This window comes from Nicotiana tomentosiformis, chromosome 8, assembly GCF_000390325.3.
Source record: "Nicotiana tomentosiformis chromosome 8, ASM39032v3, whole genome shotgun sequence".
Taxonomy (NCBI): domain Eukaryota; kingdom Viridiplantae; phylum Streptophyta; class Magnoliopsida; order Solanales; family Solanaceae; genus Nicotiana; species Nicotiana tomentosiformis.
In genome coordinates, this window is record NC_090819.1 from 124,637,971 (window position 1) to 124,648,011 (window position 10,041).

Below are 10,041 nucleotides of genomic sequence, written 5' to 3' on the forward strand. Positions count from 1 at the left end.
TCCCGAAATTACTAAGATGTTCGAAGAACTGACCAAACGAATAGAGTAAGGAAAAAGGAGAATCAAGGTAAACGACAAAAAAGGTGGAAACATATAACTCCAGGGTTGATCAGATCCAGGGGACACCACCGATATTGAAGGGCTTAGATTCCAAAAAATTCGTACAAAAGCCTTTCCCCCCCAAGCGCGGCTCCTAAACCGATCCCAAAGAAATTCTGCATGCCCGAGATTCCTAAATATAATGGAACTACCGACCCCAACGAACACGTCACCTCTTATACATGTGTCATTAAAGGGAATGACCTAGAGGACGATGAAATCGAATTCGTATTATTAAAGAAATTCGGTGAAACCCTGTCAAAGGGAGCAATGATATGGTATCATAAATTACCATCTAATTCTATCGATTCTTTTTCTATGCTTGCAGATTCTTTCGTAAAAGCGCACACCGGGGCCATAAAGGTCGAGACCAGGAAGTCGGACCTGTTCAAGGTAAGACAAAAGGATAATGAGATGCTAAGGGAGTTCGTATCCCGTTTTTAAATGGAACGAATGGATCTGCCACCAGTTACAGACGATTGGGTTGTACATGCTTTCACTCAATGTTTGAACGAACGAAGTTCGACGGCTTCATGGCAGTTGAAGCATAACCTGATCGAGTATCCATCTATTACTTGGGCCGACGTGCATAATCGGTACCAGTCAAAAATTAGAGTCGAAGATGATTAGTCGGGTTCTGAACCCGCTACTAGAAGGGACATCAATCGAGAACAAGGTCTGATCAGGGACCGATACCGACCATATAGTGGAAACCACAGGATCAATGAATCGAGGCGTAACCCCGGACAAGACAATAAAAGGAGTGATCGAGGTCAAGGGTCTCAGGGGCTGATGAATAGAAATGGGTTCGACGGGCCTACCGGACCTAAGGAAGCACCACGGTTATCGGAGTATAACTTCAGCATCGATGCATCCGCCATCGTGTCGGCTATCGGATGCATCAAAGATGCTAAATGGCCTCGACCCATACAAACTGATCCAGCCCATAAGAACCCCAATCAAATGTGCGAATATCATGGCTCTCATGGCCACAGAACGGAAGATTGCAGGCAACTAAGAGAGGAGGTAGCCCGGTTATTCAATAAAGGGCACCTTCGAGAATTTTTAAGTGACATGGCCAAAAACCATTTCAAAAACAGGGATTTCGGTAAACAAAACGAATAGGAAGAACCACAACACATCATCCACATAATCATCGGTGGCGTCGATACCCCTCAGGGGTCAGTGCTTAAACGCATTAAGACATCGGTTATGAGTGAAAAGCGACCTCGAACACAAGATTACGCACCCATAGGAACCTTGTCCTTTAATGATGAAGATGCAGAAAGAATCATGCAACCTCACAACGATGCATTGGTAATATCCGTACTTATGAATAAAACTAAAGTTAAGCGTGTGTTAATTGAACCAGGTAGCTCGGCCAACATTATTAGATCGAAGGTTGTAGAACAGCTCGGTCTATAGGACCAGTCCGTACCCGCGACCCTGGTTCTAAATGGACCATCCAGGAAATGAAGTTTCACGTAATAAAAGGTGACATGAGGTATAACGCCTTTTTGGAAGGCCATGGATCCACAATATGAGAGTTATGCCTTCGAACCTCCACCAGGTTCTTAAATTCCCAACATCGGAGGGAGTCAAAACAGTGTACGGAGAACAACTGGCCGCGATAGAAATGTTTGCCGTCGAAGAAGAAATTCTGATATCCTCACATTCGTCAATAAATGGGTCGGACTCAATTCGGGAATGAGATGCCAAATAGCAATCACAAACGTCAGCTTCAACCCAACTAGAAAATTAGAAGATTAACGAAGATGATGATTAAAGGATCCCTCGATCCTTCGTGGTCCCCGATGATTCCGACGCTACCCAATCAACGATTGAAGAACTGGAGCAAGTCATACTAATCGAGCATTTGCCTGAACGAAAGGTATACATGGGAACAGGATTAACCCCCGAACTCAGGAAAAGGCTTATTCAATTTCTTATCGATAACATAGATTGTTTTGCTTGGTCCCATTTAGATATAGCAGGGATCCCACCGGATATAACGATGCATCGGCTTATCCTGGACCCTAGGTTCAAATCGGTGAAACAAAAGAGAAGACCCCAGTCCGAGGTAAAGCACATATTCATAAAGGACGATGTAACTAAACTTCTTAAAATAGGGTCCATTCGGGAGGTAAAATACCCCCAATGGTTAGCCAATGTAGTTGTAGTCCCTAAAAAAGGGAACAAACTTAGAATGTGTGTAGATTATAAGGATCTAAACAAGGCGTGCCCCAAAGATTCTTTTTCGCTGCCTAACATCGATCGCATGATCGATGCCACAGCCGACCACGAGATCCTTACTTTTCTTGATGCATATTTCGGGTATAATCAAATCCAAATGAACACGGAGGACCGATAAAAAACTTCATATATCACCAAGTATGGAACGTATTGTTATAATATAATGCCCTTCAGGCTAAAAAATGCAGGAGCTACTTACCAATGCCTTGTAAATAAAAGGTAAATCAATGGAAGTTTATATTGATGACATGCTAGTTAAGTCCATGCGCGCGGAGGACTATTTGGCACATTTGCAGGAAACGTTCGAGATTTTAAGGAAATACAGCATGAAACTCAACCCTGAGAAATGTGCTTTCGGGGTCGGTTCAGGCAAGTTCCTTGGCTTCATGGTATCAAATCGGGGGATCGAGATCAACCTTGATAAAATCAAGGCCATCGAAGACATCACCATCATAGAAAATGTAAAAGTCGTACAGAGGCTAACCGGAAGGATAGTTGCCTTAGGCCGATTCATTTCGAAGTCATCATATCGAAGCCACTGATTTTTCTCTCTACTAAAAAAGAAGAGCGATTTCGTGTGGACCCCGAAAACCAACAGGCATTAGAGGAATTGAAGCGATACATATCGAGCACACCGCTGCTTCATACTCCAATGGCAGATGAGAAACTTTATTTGTACTTGGCGGTATCGGAAATAACGGTAAGTGGTGTCCTAATTAGAGAATAGCAAGGTACACAATTTCCCGTTTATTATGTAAGTCGAACCTTAGGGGAAGCGGAAACTAGATATCCACACTTAGAGAAGTTGGCACTTACACTGATAAGCGCCTCTAGAGAGTTAAGACCATACTTTCAATGTCATCCCATATGCGTACTAACCACTTACCCACTTCATAATATTTTGCACAAGCCCAAACTATCAGGCCGATTGGCCAAATGGGTCGTCGAACTCAGTGTGAACGATATCGAATATCAACCCCCGGGTGGCCATCAAGTCTCAAATTTTAGCGGACTTCGTGGCCGATTTCACGCCAACCCTCGTACCCGAAGCTGAAAAGGAACTCATGTTAAAATTGGGTACATTATCGGGGGTATGGACCATTTTCACAGACGGGGCTTCGAACGTGAAGGGGTCCGGGCTAGGCATCGTTTTGAAGCCGCCCACAGGTAGCACTATTAGGCAATCTATCAAAACTACTAGGTTGACTACCAACGAGGCCGAGTATGAGGCCATGATTGCAGGTCTCGAGCTAGCTAAAAGCTTGGGAGCAGAAGTCATTGAAGCCAAGTGTGACTCTTTACTGGTGGTAAATCAAGTGAACAAAACCTTCGAAGTTCGAGATGATAGAATGCAAAAGTATTTGGACAAACTACAGGTAACTTTGCACCATTTCGAAGAATGGACTTTACAGCATGTACCTCGAGAACAAAACAATGAGGCCGATGTACTTGAAAATTTGGGGTCGTCGGTTGTTGAAGATGAGATCGGCTCGGGGTCTGTCGTTCAACTCTCGAGATCCGTGATCGAGGAAGGTCATGCCGAGATAAACTCTACAAGCTTAACATGGGATTGGAGGAATAAGTATATTGAATACTTGAAGAACGGAAAGCTCCCATCGGACCCTCAAAATTCGAGCGCCCTACGAGCCAAAGCTGCTTGATTCACATTGACTGCATATGGGACATTATACCGAAGGTTATTCGATGGACCATTGGCAGAGTGCTTAGGACCAGGAGACACCGACTACATCCTACGTGAGGTTCACGAGGGTACTTGTGGAAATTATTCCGGTGCCGATTCATTAGTCCAAAAAATAATCAGAGCATGATATTATTGGATCGATATGGACAAAGATGCAAAAGAATTTGTTCGAAAATATGTTAAATGTCAAAGGTTTACACCGATGATCCATCAGCCCGGAGAGCAACTTCACTCAGTCCTATCCCCATGGCCATTCATGAAATGGGGAATGGATATCGTCGGCCCCCTGCCATCGGCCCCAGGTAAAGCTAAGTTCATTTTATTTATGACTGATAATTTCTCTAAATGGATTGAAGCACAGGCATTCGAGAAAGTAAGAGAGAAAGAGATTATAGACTTCATCTGGGATCATATCGTATGTCGATTTGGGATACCCGCCGAAATAATGTGTGACAATGAGAAATAATTTATTGGCAGCAAAGTGACAAAATTCCTCGAATACCACAAAATAAAAAGGATATTATCGACACTGTATCACCCTAGTGGGAACGAACAGGCCGAATCAACGAACAAGACTATCATTCAAAACCTAAAGAAAAGGTTGAACGACGCTAAGGGAAAATGGAGAGAAATCCTACCCGAAGTTTTTTAGGCATATCGAACAACATCAAAATCCAGTACGAGGGCAACCCCGGTCTCCTTAGTATATGGCTCTGAAGCCTTGATTCCAGTCGAAGTCGGGGAACCTAGTGCCAAGTATCGCTATACAACAGAAGAGTCAAATCACGAGGCTATGAATGCTAGCCTCGAATTATATGATGAAAAACGAGAAGCTGCTCTCGTCCAATTGGCCGCCCAAAAGCAGTGGATCGAAAGATACTATAATCAAAGAACCAATCTTCACTATTTTAAAATTGGGGACTTAGTGCTAAGAAAAGTCACCCTCAGCACTCAAAATTCAAACGAAGGAAAGCTGGGTCCGAACTGGGAAGGACCGTATCAAGTACTCGAAAACGTCGGTAAAGGATCCTACAAACTCGGTATTATAAACGACGAACAACTACCAAGCAATTGGAACGTGTCACACCTAAAACGATACTACTGCTAAGGTACGACCCTCCTATGTTCGTTTATATTTCGAAACTAACCCTTGCAGGAGTTCAATCAAGAACAAGGATGGATCATTCAACATGAAGTCTTAGGTCTGAAAGCACGCATTGTACTCTTTTTCCCTTAGACCAATTTTATCCCAAATGGGTTTTTCGGCAAGGTTTTTAATGAGGCAACCATTGATCGTGCTAACTTAGAACAATTCAACAGTATTCGAGGCCTGTTTACAATCAACCTCGAATACTGGTAGGGCATTACCCTCAAATATATCAAGTTCGATGCAAGAAAGTTACTGCATAACAGCAAGATTCCGATAGGAAAAATTGTAAGAGCCAAATGGTCAAAACGAACCATGCTCATGTAGATCGCTCGATCCTTGGTACAAAATATAAACACATGTATAACGACATGAAAAGAAACTTCTTTACCCATATCTCATGTCTCACAACCCATCCTCTATTTCATGATCTATTACGCAAATAGGCTCAAGGGCCAATGATTACCCCACAAATCGGGGACTGCCACTCGACCATTAAGCCTACGGGCTACATTACTTCGAGTTCGAATCACTCATTCAACTAATAAAGCCTACGGGCTACATCACTTCGAGTTCGAGCAAGCACTCACTCGACTACTAAGCCTACATGCTAGTCTTATTTTGAGTTCGAGCAAATACTTACTCGACCCTTAAGCCTACGGGCTACATTACTTCGAGTTCGAATCACTCACTCGACTAATAAGCCTACGGGCTACATCACTTCGAGTTCTAGCAATCACTCACTCAACTACTAAGCCTACGGGCTACTCTTATTTCGAGTTCGAGCAAATACTCACTCGACCATTAAGCCTACGGGCTACATTACTTCGAGTTTGAATCACTCACTCGACTAATAAGCCTACGGGCTACATTACTTAGAGTTCGAGCAAGCACTCACTCGACTACTAAGCCTACGGGCTACTCTTATTTCGAGTTCGAGCAAATACTCACTCGACTATTAAGCCTACATGGCTACATTACTTTGAGTTCAAATCACTCACTCGACTAATAAAGCCTACGGGCTACATCACTTTGAGTTCGATCAAGTACCCACTCGACTACTAAGCCTACGGGCTACTCTTATTTCAAGTTCGAGCAAATACTCACTCGACCATTAAGCCTACGGGCTACTCTTATTTTAAGTTCGAGCAAATACTCACTCGACCATTAAGCCTACGGGCTACATTACTTCGAGTTCGAATCACTCACTCGACTAATAAGCCTACGGGCTATATTACTTCGAGTTCGAGCAATCACTCGCTCAGTTATAAAGGCTACAAGGTCCGAATACGATCAAATCTCCTAAAACCCTATGAAAATCTTCATAAGGCGTGAATGAAACAAAATCTTCACGAGGCAGAGAATAAAACAGAGGAAAGTCGTGAAAAGAAAAGATCTTTATATATATACAAGAATGTTTACAATGTTCAAAAAGGACCTTACACAAAAAACCAAAATGAAAACTAAGGGCTAAGTTTCTTGGTTATCTATGGGGGCGGTTTCTTCTCCATCGGGCTCCGCCCCACTCTCGGACCCACTCTTTCTCCCATCATCGCCATCATTATCATCATCATCATCACCATCATCATCATCAGAAGCCAAGTCTTCAACATCGACTTCGAGCTCTTTAACCGTTTTTATCTCTTCGGTGAGATCGAAACCTCGACCATGGATCTCCCCGAGGGTCTCCCTCCGAGATCGGCACTTATAAAGTTCAGCAACCCAATATGCTCGAGTGTTGGAGGTCTCAGCTACCTCTCTTGCTTGTACCTGAGCATCTTGAGCATCAGCCCGATAGAAGGCCACGAATGCATCCGCATCGGCCTTTGCCTTTTCGGCGTCAGATTTGGCCTTGGCAAGTTCAAAGGCCAACCGAGCCTCTAGCTCCTCTATTCTTCTTGCTTAAACCGAGCTTTTTTCCTTCATGCTTTGAAGTTGGTTTTTGGCTGATGATAATTGGGCTCGAGCAGTTTCTTTTTCAGCGGCAAGACGGTCCATGCTATCTTTCCATCCCAAGGTCTCTGCCCTTATCATATCGACCTCCTTACGAAGCTTCCCAATAAACTCAAGCTTCTGCTGCAACTGCGAGATCAAAATATTAGCCACCGCTCCAGAATCGAGCCCATGGGTTTTTAAGATTACCATTACCTGCTCGGTCAGGTCGGTCTGGTCTTGTTGAGCCTTTGCCAATTCGGCTCGGAGGTCCTTGATTTCTTCTTCCCTTTGTCCGAAGAGGAGTCTAAGGGCATTCCTCTCCTCCGTGACCCGTTGAAGATCGGCCTCATACCGACGCAGCTCAGTTCGAGATCGATAACACGCTTCTCGATGAACCGCTGCGGCCTACGAAGAAAGAAGAAAAGAAGTTAGAAAAGAATAGCAAACATGAAAGTGGTATCAACGAAGGGAGTTAGAGCTTACCCGATTTAGAGCTTGTTGCACTTCACAGAAAAGGCCTGGCACATCACTAGGGCAACATCCTCGACACCAGTAAACAAATCATAGAAGGGGTCCTCCCATTCATGAGATCGGTTTATCTCGAGGGCCCCCAAAGCTTGGGCTTCCCGAATTGCCCCTTCGGAAAAGGCAGGAAGATCGGGCGAGTTTCCGATTACTATTGCCCCAAGCGACACGTTTGGGGCGTTCTTCTCAGTTCGGAGAGCTTCAGGATCGGCCTCTTCCGATATACCTACCGTTTGTTGACTTTGGTGGGAAGCATGCTCGATCTCTAATGGTTCGGGGACGCTGCCCGAACCTTTCTCCGATATCTCCTCAGTCCGAGGTTGAGCTTTATAAATCACCATCGATGCAGCTGCCTTGGGGGCATCAATGTTTTTCTTCATTCGGGCCACCAGCACGGACCCATCGTTTTCTTCTTCTTCCTCGTCTTCATCCCTTAGACGCATAACTGATTCCATGGTTAAAGGGATGGTATTCTTTTTCGGCTTATGAGTTATCCTCGCCTTCGGTTTTGGATCTTCGGAAGTAGAGACCCCTTTTCTCTTTATTATCCTTCACCGATTTTAGAACAGAGATCGAAGCCTCTTCCTCGCCGGGCAGGGGCCTCAAAACCGCATCTTTCCCCACACCTACATATAGGAAAATTGATTTAAGTATATGGCAAGCATCTCGTTCGAACTACCAAAGATACTAGAAAAAGGCTTACCATGATTTTTGGCCTCCCATCGGCCCTTTGACAAATCATGCCATGAGCGCTCGGCATATGTGGAGGTCAAAGATAGATCCCGTACCCAATTCTTGAGATCGGGAACTGCACCGGGCATCCAAGGAACTGCTGTATCACAAAAAGGGGATATCGGTGAGAAAGAAAATAAAAGGGGCAAAATAGTAGGAGATAATAAAAGAATTACACTTACGCTTCATGTTCTACTCCTCGGGAAATGGCATCTTTTTATTCGGAAGCACGTTCGAAGTATTCACTCGAATGAACCTGCCCATCCAGCCTCGATCCATGTCCTCGTCTATGCTCGAGAACAGAACCTTGGTAACCTGGTGCTGAAGTTTTATTAACTCGCCTCGAAAAAGGCGAGGGAAGTACAATCGAATGAGATGGTCGAGGGTGAAAGGCATCCCCTCAATTTTGTTCACGAAGTAATGGATCAAAATAATGATCCGCCAAAAAGAAGGATGGATCTGGCCTAGGGTTATTTGGTATTAACGGTAGAAATCATTAATAACAGGGTCGAGGGGACCTAACATGAAAAAGTAAGTATATGCACTTAAAAAACCTTTCGGTTATCGAACACATATACCTCGATACTGGCTCACATCGGCCGGGAACCGACGAGCCTTTGTCGACTTTAAAATCAGAGGTAAGAACACACGCCCCAGGAATGCACTCTTCAGGCCGTGGCTCCACCGGTATTTTGTCGGCGACAGGTTGTGAAGAAGAAGCTTTTTCTTTCTGAGGAATTGTTTTTGATGTTTTCGCCATTTTTGGATTTAAAGATCGAAAATGGAAGGAGGTAACAAAGATTTGGTGTTTTTGAAGAGAGACTTTGCAGTGAAAAATCATAGATAAACTCGGAAGATGCAAGAAAGAACTTTATAAATTTGGAGATTAGAGACGCAAAAGTGGTAAATGGTAAAGAAATGGGCTATTTATAGATTAAGCAACGTCGGTTCAGTATCAACAGTGGCCGACCATCGTCTGACATGCATTAAATGCCTTGAAAAACTAAACCGACGGAACAGCTATCATGTGCGTCATGATCGAGCCCGATGTAAACGTCAACTTATATCTGATCGAGCCGTTGGGAAATCATATCGTTTCTCGCCACATCCTTCCCGAAAAATGAGTGGACTATATGTATATGGTCGAAACTGATTTCGGCCTTCGTACGTCTGATCGAGATGGGAACATAATGAACCGAAAAAAGTCTTCATAATAATGAGATGAGATCCGAAGAAGGCACAAACGAGCTTTAAGTTTCAGGGACAGGTCAAATACTGAGCTCGAACTCATTATCGAACTCAGGTCCAAATCGAACTATAATGAGATATGATGAAATCGAGCTTAATGGTCAGATGCCAAACAATACCGAGCCCAAGTCACTACCGAACCCCGAGTCGGTATCAAGCTCAAACCCGCATCGAGCTCTAAAACTGGAAAACGACCAATACTAAGTCCGATCAAGATCGAGCTCATAGACAAGAGCCGTTACAGCCGCACTAAGGGAGAGAATCTCAGCGAAAATTAGGGAAAACTGATTTATCATGGGTTTCCCACTATGTATTTTTAATTATATCTAAAGTAAGATCCCCCACTATAAAAGGGATGACTATATTTATGTAAAGCAAAAAAGTTTGGCATACATTGTAA

The 10,041-nt window shown here is 43.8% G+C and overlaps 1 protein-coding gene across 1 annotated transcript; it reads right to left on the reverse strand.

The window, feature by feature from the left end:
* Positions 1 to 6,671: 6,671 nt before the first annotated feature.
* On the reverse strand, positions 6,672 to 8,116 carry LOC138898098 (uncharacterized). The gene is made up of 3 exons (XM_070184135.1): positions 7,646 to 8,116; positions 7,110 to 7,541; positions 6,672 to 6,971 (listed from the first exon to the last, which is right to left on the reverse strand). Exons 1-3 carry the CDS (start codon positions 8,114 to 8,116, stop codon positions 6,672 to 6,674), a joined length of 1,203 nt encoding a protein of 400 aa, XP_070040236.1.
* Positions 8,117 to 10,041: the final 1,925 nt, after the last annotated feature.